This window comes from Epinephelus lanceolatus, chromosome 1 (assembly GCF_041903045.1).
Source record: "Epinephelus lanceolatus isolate andai-2023 chromosome 1, ASM4190304v1, whole genome shotgun sequence".
NCBI lineage: Eukaryota > Metazoa > Chordata > Actinopteri > Perciformes > Serranidae > Epinephelus > Epinephelus lanceolatus.
The window spans coordinates 9781181-9808394 of record NC_135734.1 but is presented as its reverse complement, the minus strand read 5'-3'; the positions used below and the strand labels follow the sequence as shown (position 1 = coordinate 9808394).

Below are 27214 nucleotides of genomic sequence, written 5' to 3'. Positions count from 1 at the left end.
TCAGATGGAGGCAGCCACAGTAGCTATTTTTAACCCTGGTTTTAGCTCATCAGGTTCCCTGTACCAGTTTGCATATACTTAGCTTTACTGTATATGTATGAATACATTGGCGACTAATTAAGGACACAGTTTTAAGATATTCAAGTCCTGCATAGTGATGTTTGGTAGTACAGTTTCCTACAGTGTTTACTTCCAGTTTAAACAGAGGAAGTAAAGCTACACAAGGACAAATTAGATTTCATTAACAAATTAAATATCCGTATTTCTGGCAGACACTATTTGTTTATACTGTTTGTATATACCTGAGAAAGGTCAGACAGACCCAAAAATTATGATCAAATAAGTGTTACAGCTGGGGCGTCGGTAGCGTAGTGGATAGTGCCGGCGCCCCATGTACAGAGGCATTGCAGCGTTGCAGCAGCTGCGGGTTCGAATCCGGCTCGCGGCCCTTTGCTGCATGTCAGTCCCCCCTCTCTCTCTCTCTGTCTCCCCCCCCTCATCAACTGTCCTGTCTTTAAAGCAAAAATATCTTTACAAGATTGCCAACACACCTATTGCACTTTCAGGTTAGCAGAGATTTTTTCCCCCAAATATTGTAAATCAGTATATTATTACTCGGCAGCTGAGCAGGTGAACCAGGAGGACTAAAGGCCCTATCTTACATCTGGTGCAAAACCACACACAGTGCAGCGCAACTATCATTGCTAGTTTTAGACAGATGAAGTTTTTATTTTAACTGCAAGCACACTCATGTTGTAAGTAGCTGATGTACTTGTTCCCATCTGTGTGCCCATGGGCATGTAGGCTTTAAAATGATGACTGGTCAGGCTCATTGCTATTGTTAGGGAGCAGAAAGTGATTGTACCATTGACAAATATCTTGTATGAAGTCAATGGCAGAGTATTTTTATTAGTACTGTTATTTAAAGGGCACATTATTCAGATAGTAAGACGAGACTACATAGACGGGCTCACAACATGTGTTCACTTTGCTAACACACAGTGATGCACAGATGGATTGCAGGTGGGTAAAATAATTCATCATTAATAAGGGAAATATTATTTACATTCTGCCAAATGTGAACATACCAGAGCAGAGCTGCGGAGTGCTAAAACTTTAGTATTTAAAACTGAACTGAAAGTGAAACTTATCTACGCTCTTTTTACTTGCTCTACAAGGCCGGGCTGAAGAGAGGCTGAGAGTTTGTAAACGGATGTTTTCATATCGTTTTTTTGTTGTCATTTATTGGCCCCCAATCAATTAATATATCAACATGTTTTCCATGGAGGCATGCACGAAAAACGTTTTCTTTAGGAATTGAAAGTAACACTGCATAACTTATTGGTTTACAAGTGGTCATTTTGTGGGTGAAGTATTCCATGAATGTATTTACAGATATGTTTGTATTAGTGGAATTTGTTTTTGTTTTTGCAGTTTTGTTTATTAATGTTATTTTATGTTTGTAGAAGGTGTTTTATACTTACAGATTACACATTTACTATATGACTAATATTACCGGTGGACCGATTTTCCCAAAATGTTGCTATAGTCTTTTGAGTTGCGTTTCTTTAACATGAGGTCAGGCAGTCTGGTATTTTGTTCAGAACAGTAAATGATGAGGTTTGGTTTTTCTCTTGTCTTCTTTCCACAGACTGCCTTTTCAAACTGTGTCCCATGAACAGATACTCAGCACAGAAACAGTTCTGGAAGGCGGCAAAACCTGGAGGCAACAGCACTACTGACACAGTCCTCCTCACCAAACTCCATGTAAGTGTCCTCTTTACCTCAGTTTGTCTGCTCTTTGACTTTTGTCGTGGTGAAAATAATGGATTGGTGTATCAGTGACATTAAGCTACAGCCTTGTATTTATGAGAAATGCGTTTGTAGCATCATTCTTTCCAGAAATAGTATTAAACGCCTTCTGTTTCTGCTTGAGCATCTGTGCTCCCTGCTCTGTGTTTCAGCATGCTGCTGACCTGGAGAAGAAGCAGAATGAGTCTGAAAACCGCAAGCTGCTGGGAACAGTCATCCAGTATGGAAATGTCATTCAGGTGTGTTCAGGAACCTATGAGATAAGGTGCTTCGGTTAATAGATCTGCAGCAACGTTTAGCGCTATATATGACACTGTGTGCTTGATAATGTTGACTGTAATTATGTTGTAATCGGAGAGCAGTTTTAAATAACTGCTACAGCACAAAGGTGTGCTGTAAAGTTGTCTGTTGTAATGTCTTACCTCGCTCTGCGTATTGCCCAGAAATAGTTTGCACACAGGTATGAGATCATCTGAAACCAAGAATGGTCATGCATTCCTGCTCAGTGATGTGTACAAGGGAGACAGTACATGCAGTGTTGGATGTTGTAGTTGCAGTGAACTGTCATACTAGTAATAGTGAGTGCTAATTGGTTCCTGGTTTGCCATAGGAAATTATTTTTCACAATTAACTAATACAAAGAGGTGCACTTGCCTTTTTTTCATTTGGGATGCACCAATATATTCGCAGAACATCAGCCAAACATTTGCGTTGTTGACTGCCATTAGCAGCAAAAAACATAACATTAACTGATGGCAGTAGCCGAAGCCATTCTGTTGTGTCACATCAATTTTGCACAGGCAAAAAAGAGTAACGGCAACCCGCTGTCCCGTTGTCACAGGGAAAATAGATAACGTGTTTAGGTCAAACAGAGGTCTTCCTTGGGATGCCGTCTTTGGGAAGCAGTAAACTCGTTATCAATGAGTCAGGGGATACACCCTTTTTTCCATGAAAACAACAAAACTGTGTTTAAGGAGGAGAGCTACTTAATGTCAGCTGTTAGCTGCAGGTGGCAGAAACTAACAGCTAATGGAGGCTGCAGTGAGTTATGTTATGATTTGTTCAAGCTCTATTCAGTAAAAATGACTGTTGGGCAAGGTGAATTACATGATGTTATCATGATGGGTTCAATCATAATCTTGTAAAATGTAGTTTTTGGTGAGAAACTTGAATAAATACAGCTTTTTGAAGGAGAAATTTGTTGATGTTTTCACAGCAATATAAAATTCATATTAGAGAGGAAATTATATATTACAAAGTAAAAATAAGCATTTATTTAATTATTTAATAGATTTTTTTTTTCTTTTTTTTTTTTTTTTTTACATGAAAGAAGATTATATTAAAGGTAGGCGTGAGTGGTATGTACATTTTCATACCTTCATGAAATTTCACCAGGGTATACAGTGTATGGCAGTTTTGTATGTGTCGGTACCCTCACACTGCCCAACCTCCCCTTTACGCCAGGGCCACACTGCCAATGAAGTGCTGCGCAGCGCAGCGCACCGAACTTCTCACGCGAGCCCGTTCACATCAGACGCACATTTCTCCACGCTGGTCGACAAGCGCTTCTGCTCCCAGCTGTTGTCTCTGTCACATTTGGGGCTGTTTTTCCATCATGGGTATCTCTCTCTGTTTGCGTGTGTGTCCCCCAACCCCCACCCCCTATAGCCGGCCCACTCTGTGTATCTCTCTCTCTCTCTCTCTCTCTCTCTCTCTCTCTCTCTCTCTCTCTCTCTCTCTCTTTCTTGTGGGTGCGTGTTTGTGGGTGTGGGTGTGAGTGTGTGTGTTCATCTCTCTCGCGCTCTGTTTAGATACCACTGACTAATATGTATATAAACATACACACACATATATACATCGCATTTGTCAAACAGGGTGTTTTATTTTGAAATTTGTTTTATTCTGAAAATTGACCGGATGCTGTTGTTGTTCCTTTGTTTGACTTCCTGCCTGGCTTGACACATTCGCTCGTCCCTTGCTCAAAAAATAGACCAGACGCCAAAACGATCGCTGCAGGGCCGGCTGCAGACCTGCACGGCATGGCCGGTGTGGATGACACAATCGGTTAACATGGGTGCCGAAAGGAAACTGGCTTTGCTTCTCGGCGCTTCGAGGCTATTCGCAGCGCTTCCGCGTCCAGTGTGGCCCTGGCGTTACAGTGCTGTAACATTATCCCCACCACTTTGAGTCGAGGTGCCTGTTCCACCAGTAGAGACTGGAGACTGACCTCTGGTGGCGCGTGATTTGCACTGCATATGATGAGTTTAGTAAAGAGAGGAGCGCCTGTATTGTATTGTAATACCACCCAAGCCTAATTAAACGATTGAATTTGTGCTTTTTCAAAGATAGTGTAGTAAAGGGCTGAATGATTTTAAAACAGTTCTGTTTTTTTATTGAGGATTTCTTTGTTTCTCTAGCACAAAAGGGGAATAAATGACAACAACAACAACAAAACATTGGCTCTGGCTGTTGGCCACATTGTTCTTTTAAACATCTGTATTGGTGGCCCGGAATTGCACAATCGTTGCATCATTATTTTGCAGCAAAGCTTCAATTGGTCTACTTTGTGATGCACATTCACTGGTTCTAAAACCATATATTAAGATTAAGTTTGGCATTTAGTCAAGTTGGCTGTGTGCCCCAATAATGTGCAGAGCTTATATGATTCCAGTCTAGTTGGGAATAGATTATTTTTGACAGGGGTGGGAACTGGTGATTAAATGGGCGAATCAACAGAGGTCATGAGAAGCATTTAAGAACAAGATATTTCAAGTGCTTGAATAACTTCGAGAACAAATAGAGACACCAAACTGTTCTGAAGATGCATATTTTCAGTGAAGTGTTTCCTCGAGTCAAGTAGTTCTACACTGACATATTTTTGTCTTTGCTCCAACCTCTTATTGTTTCCACCGTCTGCATTATGTCAGTGATAATGATTACTTGTCTTTCAATCATGTAACGCTGTTTCCTGTTATGCCAACAGTTGCTGCACCTGAAAAGCAATAAATACCTGACAGTGAACAAGCGCCTACCTGCACTGCTGGAGAAGAATGCCATGAGAGTGACTCTGGACTCAGCGGGAAACGAGGGATCCTGGTTCTACATCCAGCCCTTCTACAAGCTGCGGTCCCTAGGAGACAGTGTGGGTAGAGCAGGGTGTAGGATTCAAGTTAATTATGATCAGCAAGAGAAATTAAGGATGTATTTTTAGACAAGTTGAAAACAGAAGAATATGAACTCATGTGTAGCTTGGTTTTATAAGACAGAAAGAATTATAGATTAGAAGACAATTAGCCCCAACTAAGCACCAGGTCAGGCTGCAGTGTGCCCTTCCTTTTGTTTAGAGGGAATTAAAAAGATATATATATATATATATATATATGCACACATCAGCCACAACATTAAATCACTGACAGGTGAAGACAACAGTATAAATCATCTTGTGACAATGCAATGTTCTGCTAGGAAACCTTGCATCCTGGCAAACATATGGATGCCACTTGACATGCACTACCTATCCAAACACCATTGCAAAATAAAGTACACCCTCTCATGGCAGCAGCGCTCCCCTGAGGCAGTTAAGTTTCTAATATTAGCTGATGGAAGTTGATAGAGTTATGTCATTTAGTCATGGACGTAACTTGTTAAACCGTACACCTTAACTAAAACAAGTGTGAGGTTTGAAACACTCTCAGAAGGTAGTATTTTTCTCAGTTGCCGGCCAACATACTGTGGATCTTCTTGAATTTGTCTGTAAACGTGTGCAGTCATCAGTGTGAGCAAACACAAATAAGTTACTGATGATCAGACCAAAACTTTTTATTGACTCTTGCTGCTGACATTCCTCTGGTTAGAGAGAGATGCTCAGGGTCAGGGCTACACCTTAATGATTATCTGTCTGATCCTGTCCTTTCACACACGGTACGGTCCACAACTCCCCCTAGTGCACACCTGGAGGCTAGCATGATCCAGTGTCTCCAGGTCTCCCATTAGCTGCGTGTTATGTTAACCTTGTGAAGAAAGGGAATTGGAAGAATGATGGCTGATATCCTGGGAAGTGCCCTACTTTTGGGTTGGAATTTAAATGGAGCGCTCAATCCCACACAGTGGCTCTCAGAGCAGCAGTATTTCATCTTGTTTCAAGATCTTCTCTTGCCCTTCACCAAATGAGTCTGTATTTACAGGACACCTACATTCTAGTCCATGTTGCATAGTTTCATGTCTTGTTCCTGAGTAGCAGAAACATTCCTGTTGATTTTATTTGTTTTATCTAAAATGAAAAATCATTTGAATGCAGTATGAGCCATGTATTTTTTAAATATTGCTCTTACAGGTGGTGATTGGAGATAAAGTGGTCCTTAACCCTGTGAATGCGGGTCAGCCTCTACATGCCAGCAGCCACCAGCTAGTAGACAACCCAGGATGCAATGAGGTATATGAACACTTCCCTTTCAGGGCTGTGCAGTATTGTAGAGAAAACAGCTGATAGCTGATTAACTGGCCAATATCCAACCTCCTACAAATTCTTTTTTTTTTTTAAATTAATCTGTCAGAAATTAACAATCTTTGACATTATTAAAAACTGGATAACTGTTCAACTAAACATCTATGTCAAAGTAATAAACACCTAAATGAATATATACACATTGAACTAAACATCAAATTAACCACAAAATATCTCACAGTCACACAGCAGAAGGGACCTGCTTTTTCTGGAGCTGTACCCGCTGATCATTTAACACAACCCTCCTCTCTTTGGCTCCAGTCGGTGATGTACGTCTTTGTGTGACTATTGGAGACTGCGCAGCCATCCGCGACTATCAGAGCCAAGTGCAGTCAATATCAATAGTTATTAAAACATCCTTTTGGTGCCAGTTAATCTGCCAAACTGATAAATCAGAAGACCTCTTGTACAATAAATAAGAGGTTGGATAGATTCCACATTTGATTTCAAAAATGAAATAGGAAATTGAGGTTTAAAAGTTGGTATTATATAACAAGACATGCATTTCTGTTTTTTTTTTCTCACTCACTTCTCTCCTCTGTCTGTCAGGTTAATTCTGTAAATTGCAACACGAGTTGGAAAGTTGTTCTGTTCATGAAATGGAGTGACAACAAAGAAACAATACTTAAAGGGGTAGGTACTCCAATGTTTCTGTATTACTTATAGTAGTCCATTTCCAGAAATACCTTTGTGAAACACACCTTCATTAACTGGCTATAAATCAGACATATCTTCAAACATTGGACACAGTTTTTAAGATGAATTGAGAGATCGATTATCTGCAAGAGAATAAAAACGACAACAATATATTGTCATGTGTGGAAAAATGTTAATTTCTATCTGTTATAAACTGTGCATGTATATGTGTGTGTTTTTGTCTGTGTGTATGTGTGTGTGTGATGGCAGGGTGACGTAGTTCGGTTGTTCCATGCAGAGCAGGAGAAGTTCCTCACGTGTGACGACCACAGGAAGAAGCAGTATGTTTTTCTTAGAACAACTGGCCGGCAGTCTGCCACTTCTGCCACCAGCAGCAAAGCACTGTGGGAAGTAGAGGTTAGCACAACATGTTCTCCAGATGAAAGCTAATTTACTCTTTGCTGTTTGTCTCCCATTGCCCCTCTCGTAACTAGCTTAGTTTTAAAAGCACAGTGCCCCAGCTGTGGAAGAGAGTTGGCATACAGTTGTTTATGTTGCTTTAATGCAGTAGAAATAATCTTATTACCATACCACAAATAATGCAGCCTTGTTACAATTTCACATATCAATGCTTTCTTTTTTATGTCTCTTGCGTTGCCAGGTGGTCCACCATGACCCATGCAGGGGAGGTGCAGGCTACTGGAACAGCCTGTTCAGGTTTAAACACTTGGCCACTGGGTGTTATTTGGCTGCTGAGATGGGTGAGGTGTGTGTCAACTTCTTTGCATTTGTATCTATCTCACAGGGTTAAAATACTGTACCCATGCATACTGTTTCCTTTCATACAGTAACACAGTAGCATAAAGCCCAGATTTAATCAGCTGATCTGACATGTGACATGGGTGATCTAGAGCCATGTGGTGTAGACACAAGGGTAAATTAGATTTCTGGAGCAGTGACCTGAATTTGAAATGAGTGATGCAGAGGATGATTTTGACATGTGGGTGTGTTTCCCAGGTGAATCAAGACTTTGAGGAGGAGAGTGCTGAGCAGCAGTCCTCGGTAAGACTTGATTTCTTCTCCTCTGAGTGCTTAGCAACGTCACGCTGGTTGCCCAGCTCTTATCGATCTAATCTGATTGATTCTGTGCTGGATCTTTGCTCTCTGCTCTAGGTGGTGGACTTTACACCCTTTAATTTCCAGGTACTGTCATATAATCTTTATTGTTCACAGCAACCCAGCAGAAAAATCACTGTCAGGTCTGCACATGTCGTGCTGTCTTTGCTGCTTTGTTGCTCAATTTCTCTCTTAGCACCCTTAATCATCAATGCTCTTTTCATCTAGGTTGTGTGTGCCTTCATTTTAGTGGCAGTAGATCACCACAGGGTGTCACCATGGCATCATCTCAGCTGGTGTACGTCCCACTGAAAACCACCAATAGGCGGCAGTGTTGCACAAACCAAACTGACCCAAACAGGGATGTTGTGTGTACTTGTAGTTCTACCTGCCAGCAAGGTCCAACAATCTGTAGTGATGACTAAAGTATATTTCACTGGTTTGCACTACTCCAGGAAAGAGTCAGGGCTAATCTGTGAAATCTGCTTCAGTGGTGACCTGTAGGTTAAAGTGAAAACATGCCTCCTCCTTGGCCTCATCACGGCTGAGGATTGATAGCGTGGCTTCATGTGTTTTGTGGACTTCACTGCATTTTGGAGCCAATACTTTGCTCTCTCTCACTGACTGTTTTCTTGTTCTAACAGGATGCTGATAATGAAGCTTTACGAGGTCGTCTGCGAGCTCCACAGGAGAAGATCATGTACACTTTGGTGCCAGTTCCTGACGGCATGGACATCTCCTCCATCTTTGAGTTGGACCCTACCACTCTGAGAGGGGGGGACTCCATGGTGCCCAGGTATAATATACAGTATACCCATGCACCAAACATGCAGTTCTTCTGGTGGGCTTAGACTCATTACAATGCACCTAACATTCAGATATGACAAAGGTAAAACATTACTTAAAGGTATAGTAAAGATCTCTTGAAGTCTGGTTGTATTTTTCCTTAGTCAGTATATTACATGAAGTAGATGTCAGGCAGCACTCCCCTATTTTGGAGAATCAGGCAAGAGTAGCGACAAAGACAAAAGGGGTAAGTTCAAATTCACCAAAGTCACACAATAACACAAACAGGCTAAACTGATCTAGGCAGCAGTAGACCAGCAGCTTCTGTGTTCTGCAAGTTTTGATTACTTCTTTTGTCAATCGAGCCTGGTGGCCATTCACAGCAGTACATTGTTAAGCTTTCTTGCCGGTACTCCGGCCTGCTTCTCCAAACTCAGGATGCACCGACTGCTACCTGCTTATGTAAAATTGCTCAGGGCTGTTAAATACGATGTGATATTTAATATGTCAGAGAACCTCTCAGGGCGAACCATGTCTCTGCCTTTTAGTGGAAAAAATAACATCAGGGAATTTGGAAATTATGGGGGGAAAATGTGTGAGGTGACAATTATCTCAACACCACAATGTCTAATCAGAGAGACCACAGTGATGTCAGGACTGCAACAAATCAAAGTGGCAGTAGTAAACATTTGACTCATGTGTAGAGTTGAAGGGGAATTTGGAACATTGCTAGGAAGGCAGTTTCTGAGGTGATGAGAGTTTGTTTGGTTTTGCAACTAAGGACACTTTTTGTTATGTGTGCTCTGTTATGTCTGGGCTACCAGTTTGTTCTGGTCACTTATTGACTTGACATTCAACTAAGAGACAGTTGCCCTGTTTTCTGTGTTTAGCTGAATCACAGATCGCAGGAAAAGACACTGATAGGAACGATGTGCTCATGTATGATTTTCATTTTTGTTTACAGACATCAAAAGTTAATTACTTTGGTGGCTTCTCAGTTGGATTAATGTATGCAACAAATGTCCCCTACTATAATCGACCATTTCTATCAAATTATATCCTCACCAGTCTCGTCAAAACACGTACTGCTACTATTGCTACTAATAGAATTCCAAGTTATACAGCAGTTTTGGGTAGGATTTTTGGCTTCCATGTAGACTTTATACAGTGTGAAGTCAAATCAGTATTGTTTTAGATATTATATTCAGATATTTTCTTAAACAAAAAGAACTGGCTTGCTCAACTTAAATGTTTAATGAGTATAGTGGGTGCAAACCCAAAAATCACAAAAAAGCAAGTTATCAGCATGTACAATGATTATGTGATACTTTTAATTATGCTTAGCAAAAGAAAATCTGTTTTCTTCTTCTGCTGTGCATCATTAAAAGTATTACTCATTTGTGAGTGCTGATGACTTTGTTTGCTATCTTAAGGTATCATGCCACTTAAGTGGAAAATCTACATTGTCTTATAATATGTGTGTGCGTGTGTGTGTTTGTGTGTGTTTTTGTGAATGACAACGTCCTGATCACCTTTGGATGGTGTAATACTAGCCAAGGAGGACAAGGAAAGTCCCGGCGTGGCATGAAACAGGAAGCCATTGTAATCAGGCTGAGAGTAGGCATGGACAGTGGGCACGGGAGGGGAAAAACTACATTTCAAAATGCCATCCAAGGCCATTGTTACACGTCTGAGCCAAAACCTCAAACTAGATGTTGCATAAACACTTTGTTTTCACACATAAACGCATCATCTGGCAGATAAAACTTTAATCAGAAATCTACTCTTTACTCCCAGATTAGTTTAAAATGACTCACACTGAGTTAATGTATTTGATGTATCAAAAATATTTGATAATGATAAATAAGTCACAGCGTTACCTAGTATAAAAAGTGATATTTCATGTATTCATGGATAAAAGCAGGTTGTTTCTGACCTGTGTTTTTAGGGTGTACATTTGTATTGAGCCTCTGTTTTGTTCCTCTATTCTTGTTGACAGTCTTGTGTGGGGATGAATGTATGGTTCTAAAATTACAATAATACATTTGTCCCTGTCACCGCATATTAGATAAAAACAGAGGCTCTCCACATTGTGTCAAAGCCTCCATTGTGTCACACAGTCAGGTGCGTGCCTGCATGCTGCAGGCTACTACCGCTAGCTCCGCCCATATCTACCTGAAATAACCCTGTCCCTCAAACTTTAGCCGGGGGGATTAATTAATTCTTCGGAGAACTGTTACACAAAGGTAAGCCTGTTAGCCTCAGTAGGCGTTTACGTAACGCCTGCCAGGAATATGGCTACTGTCTGCTGTCTGTCCTGAAGGCCTGACATGCAACACACACACACTCACACCTACGCTAACACATGTGGGGCGGGTATGAAAGGCGTAGTTGGCTCAGACTTTACTATGTGTAAAGGTTTAGTGCTTAATGGAGGAGAGATGATACTGTGCAGGTCACTACTGGCTAATCTGTAATGCCACACACTTGGCTGAAGTAGTCATTGTAAGCAGTCTCTCCCCAACTGTGGAGGTTTGTTTACATATCCTGCTCCTGTTTTACCTCTGAGTCGCAAGGATAGAAAGTGATGTACCAACGTACCACCTTAGCATATTTTAGGTGCACCTGTCAAATGCAGTGTGCAATAACTCCTGTCTTTGTGATCATAATCTTCTGCTGTTACTGGCACAGTTTGAGACAGGTGTTAATTTTATGACCATATTATCTTCAGTTGTGAGACCGTAGAAAATGGTGGAAGACTATTGGCCTGTGTTTACACATTTTCTCACCCTAATGTATGTGAAAGTGATGTTTATCATGTTGTAGTTACTGTACTTGTGTAGAAACGACTAGTGACTGTATTTCAGCCTCTAGGTGGAGACAGATGGGTGTCATTATGTTTCTGCCCATTCTTACTGTATGTATTTGTGGTACTTTATAAATACACCCAGTCCTGCCAAGACTGGTACTGTCTGAAGACCAGCTGCTGGTTAAATAGACCTGGACTCCAAACAATATCATCGTCTTACTGGAGATTTTAACAAAACGGCATTGTTGACAGGTGTTGATTTGATGTTTACGAGTCTTTTTTTTTTTTCTTCTTCTTCTTCTTTTTTTTTTTTTGCCTTTTGGCTTTATTAGATTAGTCACAGTCAAGATACAGACACAAGATGGTGAGGGAGAGGAAGTGGGGAATGACATTGCAAAAAAGTCCCCGACTGTAATCAGCCGTTCCAATCAAAGTATATCCTCATCAGTCTCATCAGAACAAATATTACCAGCTGTTAGCTTCAAGTAAAAGTGCAAGCGTTCTTCCCCTTGAAACTCTCGATCAAATGTATGCACATTTATTGTTCTGAGTATGGGGCTTTTGGGACAAGAAAATCAAAAGTTTTCATTCCCCTGAGAACATAATAGTGCTCGTCACATTTCTTGACAGTTGTCCTTTTAGATTGTAAGATATGGTGTGGGTTTATAGTTTGGCATGAGTGTGGCTCTAGGGGAAAGCTCATGGGGTGTCTAAATTGAAAAGGGTTCATCTGGAGCATCATTGTGCTCTGTAAATTTATTGATAAGGTTCCCACGGTTGTGAAATTCCTGGAAAAGTAACAAAATTAGAAAAACTGTTTCCTATGCTTGGAACAGGTTCAGAATTAACAGAAAATATGATCATAAAAATCCCAAAACATGTTATGCAAAATCTGTTCCTTACTGTTTACTGATTTAAAATCTAGTCCGCATTTTACACGATTCTTCCTGAGATCATGTTAAGAAAGCTGTTAGAATGTAATGTGAATCCCTACTCAACTAGATGGTACTCTGCATTTCTCACTAAGAGACAGCAAAGGGCGAGGGTCAATTCAACCCTCTCTAATACATTGGAAATAAGTACAGGGGCCCCACAAGGCTGTGTAAGTTCCGCCTTTTTGTTTACATTAAATACAAATAACTGTCAAAGCCAACATTCATGTAACTACATCATAAATATATGATAATAATATATCAATCTTTAGATCAGAATTAGCTGATGTTTTTAAGTGGTGTGAGGATCACAACCTATTGTTAAATGTCAAGAAGACAAAAGAGTTGATCTTCAATCCCAGGTCAGTGGGCGACCACAGCCCTGTGCTTATTAACCAGGAGGAAGTTGAACAAGTGAGCACATTCAGATATTTAGGACTGTACTTTGACTGTCAGCTTGGATGGACGGATCAGGTAGAGCATGTATGCTCAAAAATTAATCAGCATCTGCACTCTTTACGTAGGCTCAGGCTATATGGTGTCAATAAAGAAATTATGCTATTGTTTTATAGAGCATCAGTTGAATCAGTCATCAGATATGATATCGCAACTTGGTTTGGTAACTTGCCTGTTAAATTGGAAGCACAACTCCAGAATTTGATTGGACGAGCAGGAAAAATTATCGGCATGCCACCCCCATCCTCTCTCCAGGGGATATTTGAGGAGACGGTGAGGAGGCAAGGCCGCAAAATTGCTGGTGACCCAAACCACATCCTTCACAGCGAATATGAGTTGTTGCCCTCAGGCAAAAGGTACAGGGTACCAAACTGTAAGTTGAATAGATACAAACTGTCCTTTATACCTACCTCGATCAAACCGTTAAATAATGCAAGATAATGTGTGTGTGTGTGCATGTGTGTGTGTGTGTGTGTGTGTGTAGGGTTGCAAGATGGAAGGATTGTGGTGCTGTTTCTTATGTTTCTATGTTGATATGTGCTTTTCTCTTGTGTTATATGTAAACATCTTTTGTGTCCAAGACAAATTTCTCCCAAGGCAGACAATAAAGTAACTAACTAACTAACTAACTAAACTAACTAAATGATTGGAATATGCAGCCAGTTGGCAGGAGGAATGTCTGCTGAGCAAGTGAAGTTAGCAAACACTAGAAGTTTGCTCATCTACAGATGCCTGGGAAGTGTGTGTTTAATTATGTATGGCTTTCAAATCACAAAATACATGGCTCAAGAGAGAGGCAGACACTAGCTTCACTGGATGAAGGTTCTTTATCAAAACGTTTGATGTTGGCAACATGTTGGAATCGGCTCTGGTGAGCCATGCTAAAGGGGAAAAGCATCCAAGACAACCAAAAGACTTCTCAGCAAACTGCCAGCTTTTGGATATATTTCACAGCTGTAGCCAGGCCAGATATCGTTACCACTTTGTGTCTACTGTATGTGTAGACACAAGGCCATTCCAATCCAGTTACAGTGCCTGTCTTAGCACACTGGTGCAAGAACCTCATTATTGTGCCCTATGATTGCAATATAGGCCGAAAGGTACATGTTTTATACCTAAATAAAGTCTTGGAAATTGGGTTAATTATTATGGAAAAGTTTTGAAATATATTCATACAAATGTGTGGGTACCCTGTGTTGAGTATCTAATGCATAATGCCCTCAAGCAAAATCCATTATCAACCCTACAATGGAGGTCCCCTTCTTAATGAGCCTGTTAAACCTCCTTATATTTGTTTTCTGATTACTCCCACACAAACACAGGTGTAAATGGTGTTTAAAAATGCTCTGAAAAAAAAAATAAAATAAAATTGTGACCCACTAAAGAACAATGTAGGTTCTTGGACATCCTGGTCAAGGCGTGTCCAGTAGTCGAAAGTTAAAGCAATTCCAAATATAGGTCCACCCCCAGAGGGACACTGAAGTTGTTGTAGGAATGTAAATATATGACACCTTAAATTGTGCCCTGCAGTTTTATTCAATTTTTTCATTATCACAGACAAATTTCCTCTGTCCCTTTCAGGAGCTCGTATGTAAGGCTAAGACACCTGTGCACCAACACATGGGTTCACAGCACCAACAACCCCATCGACAAAGAGGAAGAGAAACCTGTTATGTTACGGGTGAGTAGCTGACAGCCAGGTCAGGATGTACAGCACGGCTGAGGTTTTCTTAAAAGATTAACTAACAGTAATTGATTTTTCCAGATTGGAACATCAGCTGTAAAAGAGGACAAGGAAGCTTTTGCCATTGTACCAGTGCCACCAGCAGAAGTGCGTGATTTAGACTTTGCCAATGATGCGAGTAAAGTGCTGGCATCCATCGCTGGCAAGCTTGAAAAGGGCACCATTACACAAAATGAAAGAAGGTATGTAGAGGTGTATATAAACTGTGGACTTAAAATATTACATTACAATATGTTATATAGTGCTACTATGTATATACTTGTAAATATCTACCGTAGGGATACTGAGATTTCACTGCTGAACTCTGTCTTTAAAGTGGCCTGTGATGTCTGTTTAACTTGTACACTTACTGTATATACGTCTACTCCTCAGGTTTGTGACAAAGCTCCTGGAGGATCTAGTTTTCTTTGTGGTGGACATTCCCAACAGTGGGCAGGATGTTTTGGAGATCATGGTTAACAAACCCAACAGAGAAAGACAGAAACTCATGAGAGAGCAGAATATCCTGAAGCAGGTTGGTCTTAAACCTCAGAGACAGTAACTGCACTGATTTTAAAGTCTATGATTAACTACATTTTTGCATATTTAAACTTTCCATTCCAGATTTTCAAACTTCTCCAAGCCCCTTTCACAGACAGTGGAGATGGTCCCATGCTACGACTGGAGGAGCTTGGAGACCAGCGTCATGCTCCATTTAGACACATTTGCAGGCTTTGCTACAGAGTGTTACGCCATTCCCAGCAGGATTACAGGAAGAACCAAGTAGGTGGACACACAACTCCACTCTGACCCCTGACACTATGGCCTCTTTGCAGTAATCACCCCCCATTTCCTTGTCTTTACAGGAATACATAGCCAAACAATTCCGCTTCATGCAGAAGCAGATAGGATATGATGTGCTGGCAGAAGACACAATAACAGCTCTGCTCCACAACAACCGCAAACTGCTGGAGAAACATATTACTGCTGCTGAGATAGACACATTTGTGACCCTAGTGAGGAAGAACCGGGAGCCGAGGTGAGGCTCACAGGAAGGGACAGGCTTTGGCTGGTATATAAACTGGCAGAGAAGAAGTGGCTGCGGCCAGTTTGGGTCAGATTTGTTTGTATAACGACTCCTGAGGAATGTAAATGTATGTTAATTAATTCAAATGTGTGCAGAGGAGTATGAGTGGAACTGCTTATGCATGACCTTGGCACTGGAGCTAATTTGCTGACTGTTAGTATGTGCTTGTGTTATGTTTAAGCCCTGTCAAGTGCTGTTAATGATATGTGAATCAGGCTGATTCAGAGGTACAGAAAAAGGACAGCCTCACAGTTTCAACTGTTATACTGTAGTACTGACAGAAGGGCATCAGTATTTCCTGTACTTGCTGACATATGCTGGTAATATAATCTAAAAATTGCCTATGCAATAACTTAACCCTTAAAGAGGACCTACTGTCTTTTTCAGGTTCATACTGTGCATTTAAGATTTCTGTTTGAGCATGTTAACATGCTTTAATGTTCCAAAAACATTTTATTTTCTTTGTGCTGTATGTGCTGGAGCATCTGCATTCACCCTCTGTCTCTTAAAGCTCCCCCTCCCTGTAAAGCCCAGTCTGCTCTGATTGGTTGGCGTTTCTGAGTCCTCTGTATCTCAGCATCTCTGCATTGTCATTGCAGCCAGGCAATGACTGTAACAGTGTACAGCAGCAATTTTCACCATAAAAAGTCCCCAATAAAAGCTTCCAAATACAGCCGAAACGAGGAGAAATTTACAACATAGGCAACCAAGATTACATGTTTGCCTGATGCTAGCATGTAGCTGCATGTACGTTAGTAGTGTACTTTAAGCTGGGGAATGACTGTGTATTGTGGCACTTTCACAGTTGAAGAAAATCCCCAATAAAAGCTTCTAAACACAACCGGCACATAACGACAGAATTTAACGTATGATCATCATCAGCATCAGCAACAAAGAGTACATGTTTCCCTGATGATAGCATGTAGCTACATGTAGCTACATGTAGCAGTGTAGGCTACTTAATGGAAACACCTGCAGTAGTGTGCCAGGACAGGTGACTATATAAAGAAGTCCAGCACACTGTGATGTCATGCTTTAGTCAAAGTAGAAAAAAACTGTTGAAAAAAGAGTATTCAGAACAGTCAAAAGCCAAAGTCAAAAGAGTTTTTTTGCTCACAGGGATTACTTATACATATGTTTATCTTAATATGTGAGACTTTGGCCATGTTTAATATAGACATCCTTCATCGTAACACTATATTTAAGACACAAAATATGTAAAAGTGTAATAGGTCCCCTATAAACTACTGTCTATGTAATATAAATAAAAAAATGAATTTATTGTTATCTCTACCCAGGTTTCTGGACTACCTCTCAGATCTCTGCGTGTCCATGCAAAAGTCCATCCCTGTGACACAGGAGCTGATCTGCAATGCAGTACTGGACCCTACCAATGCTGACATTCTCATAGAAACCAAGTAAGCTTCCCACTTTTTTATGTATTATTAGAAATCTTTTGCTAAACTGAAATGAAGGTTTTGAAATAGCATTTATGCTGTCCTCCAGATTGGTCCTGTCGAGGTTTGAAATTGAGACGCCGACGAATGGAGAAAGTCCAGTGGAGGCAGAGGATGAAGAGGAGGTCTGGCTGTTCTGGAAAGACAATTGTAAGGAGATCCGCAGTAAGAGCATTCGGGAGTTGGCTCAGGATGCAAAGGAGGGCCAGAAGGAGGACCAGGAGGTGGTCAGCTACTACAGGTGAGATGTTTTTGATTATACTCAAGGGTTGGGTGCTGAACTTGGTATTTTGCAGTGTACTGACCGAATTACATCATTACTACCGAGTACTAATCCACCTGTGCCAAATTTTGGTACCTGAGAGCACATATGGGTTTGAGCGCTGGGTTTAGACAAGAGGCGAAAGTGCCCTGAAGCCTGGAAGTCAGCCATGTTGCTCCAACACTGGCAACTGAGTTCCATGGAGCCACCAGGTTCTACCTCAGACAGGGGGCGGTAGTGCCCTAAAGCCAAGAAGCAGGCCATGGCATGCAATGAAGCTCTGTGGAGCCACTGGGTTCAACTTCAAAAAGGAGGCTGAAGTTCCCCAAAGCCAGAAAGCTGGCCAGGGAGCTCCATCAGCTGCTTCGTCAGTCACTTCATCAGCTTCTCAGTGAGCCAGAGCTATCGCTGCAGAGACTACCTTCTGTACTTGTTTCAGTGTCTGGTCTATTTTTCTTTATCATTTTAGTAACAGCCTAGTATGCTAGATGGGCAGCATTAACACACACAAGCAGACAGACGGAGACAGAGGATTAGCTCTATGGGTAATTAAAAAGGAGAAGAGAAGCAGAACTGCATTTTAATTCAATTCTATTCAACAGAACTTCATTTATCCCGAAGGAAATTCTTGTGCTAATGAATGCTTCAAATTACAGAACTGGTACCAGTATCAGTTAAAATGTAAATGGTGCTCAACCCTATTGTACAGATGACAACATATACACAGTAATGTAGTATCCAACAGTCATAAACTAGGAATTTCAAGAATTGCTTGTTCATAAAAAATATGACGTGTGCAACCAAAGTATGATCTTCTGCCTTTATTTTTAAGTATTTAACTGCAAAACATTTTTTTATAAACAGAAATGTCATACAGTTAGAAAGTTATATACAAGGATATTGAATGTGACAATAACTACATTTTTGTTAAAATAAAGACATAATGCTAATAATTCCAAACTCACAGGTGTCAGTTGAATCTCTTTGCCCGGATGTGTCTGGACCGTCAGTACTTGGCCATCAACAAGATCTCTGGTCAGCTGGATGTTGATTTGATCCTGCGCTGTATGTCTGACGAGGACCTGCCCTTTGACTTGCGAGCGTCTTTCTGCCGCCTGATGCTGCACATGCATGTGGACCGTGACCCTCAGGAGCAGGTCACACCGGTCAAATACGCCCGTCTCTGGTCTGAGATTCCCTCTAAGATCGCCATTGATGAGTGAGTGCATCTCATGAATACTTTCAATTGTCTCGTACTGCCATTCCAAAGATGTCCCAGCATCTGTTATGTGTGTTTCTTTTCTAATTATCCAGCTATGACAACGATGGAACCACCAGAGATGAGATCAAAGAGCGGTTCTGTCTCACTATGGATTTTGTGGAGAACTACCTGAGAGAGGTGGTGTCGCAGAACATTCCCTTCTCTGACAAGGAGAAAAACAAGCTTACCTTTGAGGTAATGGTTCTTTGCGGACGGTCTGAACAGATAATTAGTTGCATTGTTTAAATGATATTACAAGTCACGATTCTTCCTTTTCTTGTCCATAGGTAGTGAACCTGGCAAGGAACCTCATATACTTTGGTTTCTACAATTTTAGCGACCTGCTGCGACTGACAAAGATCTTACTGAACATTTTAGACTGTGTCCATGTCAGCACCATTTACCCTATCAACAAGATAGAGAAAGGAGAGGAGAACAAAGGTAAACATCCAGCTCCTTTAGGCTTAACTTGTTTTACTGTACATCAGTTAGGAACCTTTTCCATTACTACCTTGGATGTTGCATCACTGTACAAAGCGGATCCGTTTTTTTCCCTTGGTCTCAAACACATTATTCAAGGACCGATGCATTTATTTTAACACTGGTCAGCTTCTCATTTTCGCAGCAATGTACAGATACAGAACCTGCAAATAACTGAAAGGTCAAAACCATATCTTTATAGATGTGTATTAGAAGTATGACTTACCCTTGAAATGTTTTTAACTATGGGTTACAGTAAAGTAAAGCAGTAAAATGATTTTGTAAAATCCATTCTAAAAGTGACATTTTAACCATAGTATTACTCTTTTCAAATCCATCTTCATTTTTTATTGCTAATTTCCTATAGGCTCTTGTATAAAAAAGTAAAAACAAGTAAGATCAGTCTTTACAAATAATCATACCTTATGTAGATTAGCATGTTTGGTAACATTTTACTTGAAGGTATCTACATAAGGGTGACATGACACTGTCATAACTATGACATGACACTGCCATGAACTTGTCATAAACATTATGTACCAGTCATAAACAATTTTGTCATGACAAAGACATCTTCTGGTAATGTCATCCTGGTTAATGTCAAGTTGTCATAATAAGGACACCCCAAACATATTTAAGGTCAACTTGTCATGACAAAGACAACTTCTGGTAATGTCACTTTAATTAATGTCAAGTTGTCATAATCAAGTCTTGATGCAAACAATGTCAACCTGTCATTACAAAAACCGATTGACACTTAATGACAGCAGCCATAAACGTTTATGACATGTACATAATGTTTATGACAAGTTCATGACAATGTCATATCACCCTTATGTAGATACCTTCAAGTAAAGTGTTACCACATGGGTATATTGCTCTTTTTTTGCATGTACTGTAGCTGGCAGTAATGTGATGAAGTCCATCCATGGAGTTGGGGAGTTGATGACCCAGGTAGTGCTGCGAGGAGGCGGCTTGTTGCCCACCACACCAACTCATCAGCCTGAGGGAGATGTGGTGAAAACACAGATTGAACCGGAGAGAGAAGACATCATGGTCATGGACACGAAACTCAAGGTCATAGAGATTCTACAGGTGGGACATCAGGACACTGCTTCTTCCTTGAAAGCCAACACTTTTTGTATTTGCATTGTAACTTTTTATCTTTTCCTTCAGTTCATTTTAAATGTACGGCTAGACTACAGGATCTCCTGCCTGCTCTGTATTTTCAAACGTGAGTTTGATGAGAACAACCCACAAGCAGACAACACTGCCAGTCAGAACGGAACCAATAATGTCGCAGGTCAGATGCCGGGTAAGATGCCACCTGATTTGATGGACTTTTTTTTTTTGTCATAGCAAGAACAGCACGGTTGTAATTGTAAAACTGGGGAATTCGCAGGATCACTATTTGCAAGACTACGACTAGATTTCTTTTTGAGATTATTTTCAATCCTGCCCCAAGTGGAAAATATTACGCCAAACTCTCTTTCATAAATATGGCATAATTACAACTTCTTACTATCTGCAAAAACACATAACTCTAGAAACTGGAACGTGTAAAGGAACAGGGCAATTTTTGATGAAACTTGTTTCATCTTTGCTTTTCCTGCTGTTACAAATTGGTGCTATTGTTATTTTATTTTATTTTGTCTCCCAACAGCTTGAAATGGATTTCATTGAAATATTAATTCTTTGATATTTTATAATAACTCTAGGAAATCTTGATTTTGAGAACATTGAAGAACAGGCAGAGGGGATTTTTGGAGGAAGGTAAAAAAAGTCTTTCCTAAGCTATTTTGAGATAAGGTAACACAAGATAAATTTCATGTAACTTTTTTTCCAATGACTTCTTAGCGAGGAGAATACTCCCCTCGACCTGGATGACCACGGTGGTCGTACATTCCTTAGGGTCCTGCTGCATCTGACAATGCATGATTACCCTCCCCTGGTGTCTGGAGCGCTTCATCTGCTCTTCAGACACTTCAGCCAGAGGCAGGAGGTCCTCATGGCCTTCAAACAAGTGGGTCTTACCACTCTTTAATACTTCATTATAATATCTGCACATGCACACATCTGGGCCAGCACTCATAAATTCACAAGTACAAAACTGTCAACAGAGAAATGTAAGGATTTCTGAGATGAAGTTGATGCAAATCCTGTTGACACTCCTCATTTACTGTAAATGTAGGTTCAGCTGCTGGTGACCAGTCAGGATGTGGATAACTACAAACAGATCAAGTCAGATCTGGACCAGCTGCGTTCTATTGTAGAGAAGTCTGAACTGTGGGTTTATAAGAGGCAAGGAGAAGATGGGATGGATGGAGATGGACCTTCAGAATCTGACAACAAAAAGAAGGTACGATGTGCTGCAAATGAAAACATAAAACGTTTGTTAAACTGAGGAAGACAGTGAGTTCATTGTGGGCCCTACCAATGCTGACAGTCATTCCTTTACCACTCCTTTTGTGGAGTGGTAAAGGAGTGGCTCCTAAAACCTGAAAATGAGCTAGCATGTTTGCACTTCCAGATCCCTTGTCTCAAAGTCAGTGGATTTTTTGAACTGGTCTTTTGTTACATACCTGAAATGAGACCTGTCATTAACACAAGCTTAGGAGACTTTCACATTTGTTCTACGACACAAAATATGTCAGTTAATAGCTTACTTGTGAATTTTGCAATTTTTATCTGTCTTTAAACAGGCAGTTGCTAACATGTGGCTAAATGAGAGTACAGAACATGGTGGCGATGATAAAGTCATGTGACCATGGAGTAGTTTGTTTATGGCCTAACATTGTAGCTTGCAATGTTGTCAATTGCATTTCTGCTTCAAAATGTATTAAAGTGGTGTCAATTTGTGAAGATTTTCTTGCTGAACAAAACATTTAAGTGTCAAATTCTGTTTGTCACAGAGCTTATTTCCTGCAATAATCCAAATTGTTTTAAAAGCTTTAATGTGCTCTCTTCCTCTCACTCGGAATAGTCCTCAAAAGATTAGAAACTACTTGAATTGCTCTCTCCAGCTGATTTAAAGCGTTCTTGTCATTGTCATTGTGCGAAGGCGTTGTAATATTTCTACATGTTACTGTATATCTTTTATGTTTTTTTATTGTGGTTGTTGCTTGACTGTAACGTTTTCTTATGCTGCTGTCTTGGCCAGGTCTCCCTGGTCTCCTCTATCGGATTTTTGTCAAGGGAACTGGGGCAATTTCCCAAAGCAACACCAAAAAAAAACATAATCCCTGCAGCAATCTATTAGTGAAATGCTGTAAGATTTAGAGGATTTTTCTCCTTATTTCTTGTTTAACAGGGAGACTCACCTACATCAGACAAGAAGAATTCAGAAAGCACCAGCAGTTACAACTACAGGGTTGTAAAGGAGGTATGCTCATTTGTATATTAATCTTGTATTTTCATGTTAGTGATTTGTTGCCTGTAATTAAAATCCTCCTGCTGTGTCTGTGTGTGTGTGTTCAGATTCTGCTGCGTCTCAGTAAGCTGTGTGTCCAGGAGGGGAGCTCAGGGAAGAAGAGTAAGAAACAGCAGCAGAGGCTGCTGAGGAACATGGGAGCTCACAGTGTGGTGCTGGAGCTCTTACAGATCCCCTATGAGAAGGTGCAACACTGAAGCTGACAATTGTATCACATGCAGAATAATTAGGAAGCATTGCAGTTCTTCAAAGCGTTTACACAATGCATTACAGTTTCCCATTAATGTAAAGTAAATTAACAGGAAGTCTTACCGTGTGTTTTCTGTATTAGGGTGAGGATGTCCGAATGCAGGAGATCATGAAACTTGCTCATGAGTTCCTGCAGAATTTCTGTGCAGGGAATCAGCAAAATCAGGCTCTTCTCCACAAGCATATCAACTTGTTTCTCAACCCAGGGGTGAGTAGTGCAAACATCTTGGGTTTACTCATAGGGATTGATTTCTACAGTTGATGTGGTTCAATTTCCAAAATACGGTAGTACCTTTGTCAAGGAAAATTCACATGTCATTATTAATTTTTACAGACTGTCCTTCTTGTCCCCTCTTTTTCCAAATCTCTTACAGATTCTGGAGGCAGTCACCATGCAGCACATTTTCATGAATAACTTCCAGCTGTGCAGTGAGATTAACGAACGAGTGGTTCAGCACTTTGTCCACTGCACTGAGACTCATGGTCGTCATGTCCAATATCTTAAGTTCCTGCAGACCATTGTGAAGGCCGAGAACAAGTTCATCAAGAAGTGTCAGGACATTGTCATGGCGGAGGTCAGTTCTGTGATCTTTAGGCCAGATGAAAGAACATTTGTGGCACTAGTAATATCTGCTACAGAGGAGAGAGGAGAAATAAAGCTGAAAAAAGTGGTAGAAAGGGTGGTGATAATGTATGAGGTTTTTCTGATGCTACCATTAATGCTAACTTACAGATGAACTGTTATCTTTTGGTAATAAGACTGTACTCTCTGCTGTGATTCTCCGTCATTCAGCTGGTGAACTCAGGCGAGGACGTCCTGGTCTTCTACAACGACCGTGCCTCCTTCCAGACCCTGGTCCAGATGATGCGTTCGGAGCGGGACCGCATGGATGAAAACAGCCCTCTAATGTACCACATCCACCTGGTGGAGCTGCTGGCTGTCTGTACTGAGGGCAAGAACGTCTACACTGAGATCAAGTGTAACTCCCTGCTGCCCCTGGATGATATCGTACGGGTTGTTACCCATGAAGATTGTATTCCTGAGGTATAGATAATGACTTTTATTTATTTATTTTGAGGTGAATAGTGTCTTATTTGGTATTCAGAATCTTTGTGCATGGAAACAAACTGCTTGAGGGCTAGTTTCTGTCCATGGATTACCAGTCCACCCGTGATAAATGTGTCTTATTTAAGTGTGTTTGTTTGGATCCTAATAGGTGAAGATTGCCTATATCAACTTCCTGAACCACTGCTATGTGGACACAGAGGTGGAGATGAAGGAGATTTATACCTCCAACCACATGTGGAAGCTATTTGAGAACTTCCTGGTGGACATTTGTAGGGTAAGCCACCATAAATTTGGTCAAAGTGAGTTTGACTATTATCAAACGACGTGATCGATAGAGGAAGAGTGCTGTTCTGCTTTATATTATGTCATGGGTTTGGGGGACTGTGTCAACACAGCATGCAGTAAATATGTTACCTGCTGCCCACATGCAGGAAGTGTGATCCAGTAGCTGTGCGTCATGTTGATGTCTTTTCTGCCCTTGCCTAGGTGTGCAACAATACCAGTGACAGGAAGCATGCGGACACCATGCTGGAGCGTTATGTAACTGAGACCGTCATGAGCATTGTCACATGTTTCTTTAGCTCTCCTTTCTCTGACCAGAGCACAAGCCTGCAGGTAATCTGGATTGTGTACTACTGCATTTGAAATACACATTACAAACACTCTAGCAGATGCCATTTGAAGTCTATGAATCATGTATATGTTAAAGTTTAACTGTTTGACAGAGGGGAACCATGCTCACATACCACTACATACATATCTATATATATATTATAAAATATGATTCTTCCCCGTGCATAGATGGCTCGCCGTTTGTATGTAAGTAACGGTAACTCTCCCTCATGTTTTGTTTCCCAACCCTGTGTGTTTATTAACAGGCTCTGAATCTTAGGAAGTATCTTCTCTGTGTGGGTTTACACATTCTCATAGCTTAGTCAGCACACAGACTCTGTTATTCCCAGATCCGTGGGTGTGTTGCACAAGGTTTTGCTGGGACGTGGTGCAGATGATGCATTCACGCATCGTGGTCACTCCTTTTCTTAGACCTTGGTGTTACGGTGTCCTTTCGCCCACAACTTTCCCAGTAAATCATGACCATTACGCCTCATAGATAGCTAAATCCCTTGTGCAGTAACGTTGTGATGTAGTATTACACAACTGGCACCCTGATAGCTTATTCTGTGGAATTGTTTCGTTCCGACTTGGCCCCAGTAGAAATGGTTGATTTACTTTCATGTTGGCCAAAACATTTCATGTTTCATGTTTCATGTTGGCCTTTGCACATCCTGAGAATTCTGCTTGCTGAGGTTAACCAAGAAATGATGACATCACAACCCTCTTTTTCTCGCAACAGGCAGCCATTCTTGGAAAGATAACGGAGGTATTTATTGTACTCTAAGGCTGTGGCCAGCTCATAGATGTTGTTCTTTTGTCATGGTGGGAAAAACGAGTTTTACTCTGCTAAACACTGGTCTGGTGTAATGTGTTGGGATTGCATATGATCATAAACAGCTGTCCGACTGGATCCAAAGCTGCCCTGTAGACCCTTTCACCATAGATGCTATAGTGTCCTCACATTAAGATCTCTGGCACAAAGTGGGTTATGCGTATATCCTAGTCAGGGAGCACAATTGACACTTATTCAATCTGTATTCACTGTTTTTGTACTCCATCTCTCCTATGCAGTATTTGTTTTGCTTTGAGTTTTTACTCTCTTATTGTGTGTTTTTTCTTTGATTTGCTCTCTCTGTCTCTGTCTTACAGACTCGTCAGCCAGTATTTGTACAACTGCTTCAGGGAGTGTTTAGGGTGTACCACTGTAACTGGCTGAACCCGGTTCAGAAGGCCTCAGTGGAGGCTTGTATTAAAGTACTCTCAGACGTGGGTAAGATACTGGCCTAACATCAATCAACTGTCTCTGCTTTCATTTTATAAAAGGCCATCGTGGCACATGATAAAAACATTAAATATAAATATCTATATTCTTACCTGTAACCAGCTAAAAGCAGAGCCATTGCCATCCCAGTGGACTTGGACAGTCAGGTGAACAACTTGTTTGTGAAGTCCAATAATGTTGTGCAGAAGAGCATCCTCAGCTGGAGGCTGTCTGCTAAGAACACCTCCAGACGAGACTCGGGCCTGACTTCCTCCAAGGACTACAGAAACATCATTGAGAGGCTACAGGTCGGTGGCATAACATGCTGTATTTTTTTCCTTACAATTTTTAGTAGAATTAATTTATTTGTTTGTTTTCTATTCATTTAAATTTATTTGATAGTTTAACCAGACATCATCTAACAGCGACCTCTCAAGCAGGAAGGTGGCGGGATGGCAAAAATAAAACCCACTGGTTAAATAAAACATTGCTTTGTTTGAAGAATAACTGTTCGGTCAGATGTTTGTAACTCCTTAAATTTATTTATATGAATATTTTATCTCTTTTATCTCTCTGCCGGCTGTGCGTATTACACAGGCCAGTTTATTAAGGACAACAGGAAGCAGTAATGGCTTGTATAAAATACATTAGCTACACGTGATTGCAGAGTGGTACAACATATCAAGTTCTTTTAGTAGTGGCAAGATGGTCATTTGTGCCCTCGTCAGTCTGGCAGAAAGGAGCTTGAAGTGGACTAAAGAAGGTGCAAGCATGCACACGCAGCCTTGATTGGTTTTGTATTGATTAGATATTCGACCAACTAGTAGCTCCATGTTTATACTAATGATTTAATTTAGGCCACTTTTACACTAATTACACAAAAAGAATAAATGACACATCAAATGTGTCTTGTATATCATTTATATAAATCATAAATTTAAGATGTTGTAATTAATATGTTAAAATATAATTTATTAATATATTAGATATCAGTATAATTACACTGTATACACTGTATACAGATATGTATACATACATGTACTGTACATATCCACCTACTTCATACATATAAAGTAGTCTATTACATTACCCATTCAGTATGTATTCCAGCACTCTTTGTACCATTTCATTCTTGTTTACAAATCACAGAAGCAGTTCAACTTGTATATAGGCATTGTATGTTGTTCATTGTTGCTTTATACATATATTATATACTTTTTTCACTTATTTGTAGATAATATAGTTTAAGGCCACATAGTTTAAAGTCCA

General features: G+C 40.5%; 1 protein-coding gene across 15 annotated transcripts in view; it reads left to right on the top strand.

Annotated features, from left to right (window-relative positions):
- Positions 1–27214, top strand: part of itpr1b (inositol 1,4,5-trisphosphate receptor, type 1b) — a 127679-nt gene that overhangs the window by 26427 nt on the left and 74038 nt on the right. For 7 of the 15 annotated variants that reach the window (XM_033627656.2, XM_033627655.2, XM_078173127.1 and 4 more), the window contains exons 4-37: positions 1652–1767; positions 1965–2051; positions 4796–4954; positions 6146–6244; positions 6866–6949; positions 7223–7369; positions 7614–7718; positions 7970–8014; positions 8126–8155; positions 8713–8864; positions 14633–14732; positions 14817–14977; positions 15168–15309; positions 15399–15557; positions 15641–15813; positions 17160–17279; positions 17368–17559; positions 18548–18799; positions 18895–19036; positions 19129–19282; positions 20223–20416; positions 20498–20636; positions 21040–21094; positions 21179–21344; positions 21513–21680; positions 22632–22703; positions 22799–22936; positions 23083–23208; positions 23375–23575; positions 23794–24045; positions 24218–24343; positions 24556–24684; positions 25834–25954; positions 26069–26253. In XM_033627656.2, the coding sequence (XP_033483547.2) occupies positions 1652–1767; positions 1965–2051; positions 4796–4954; positions 6146–6244; positions 6866–6949; positions 7223–7369; positions 7614–7718; positions 7970–8014; positions 8126–8155; positions 8713–8864; positions 14633–14732; positions 14817–14977; positions 15168–15309; positions 15399–15557; positions 15641–15813; positions 17160–17279; positions 17368–17559; positions 18548–18799; positions 18895–19036; positions 19129–19282; positions 20223–20416; positions 20498–20636; positions 21040–21094; positions 21179–21344; positions 21513–21680; positions 22632–22703; positions 22799–22936; positions 23083–23208; positions 23375–23575; positions 23794–24045; positions 24218–24343; positions 24556–24684; positions 25834–25954; positions 26069–26253 (4691 nt within the window). Of the gene's footprint in view, positions 1–1651; positions 1768–1964; positions 2052–4795; positions 4955–6145; positions 6245–6865; positions 6950–7222; positions 7370–7613; positions 7719–7969; positions 8015–8125; positions 8156–8712; positions 8865–14632; positions 14733–14816; positions 14978–15167; positions 15310–15398; positions 15558–15640; positions 15814–17159; positions 17280–17367; positions 17560–18547; positions 18800–18894; positions 19037–19128; positions 19283–20222; positions 20417–20497; positions 20637–21039; positions 21095–21178; positions 21345–21512; positions 21681–22631; positions 22704–22798; positions 22937–23082; positions 23209–23374; positions 23576–23793; positions 24046–24217; positions 24344–24555; positions 24685–24870; positions 24889–25423; positions 25451–25833; positions 25955–26068; positions 26254–27214 lie in introns of all 15 variants that reach the window. The other 8 variants (XM_078173073.1, XM_078172920.1, XM_078172893.1 and 5 more) reach the window with 2 other exon arrangements.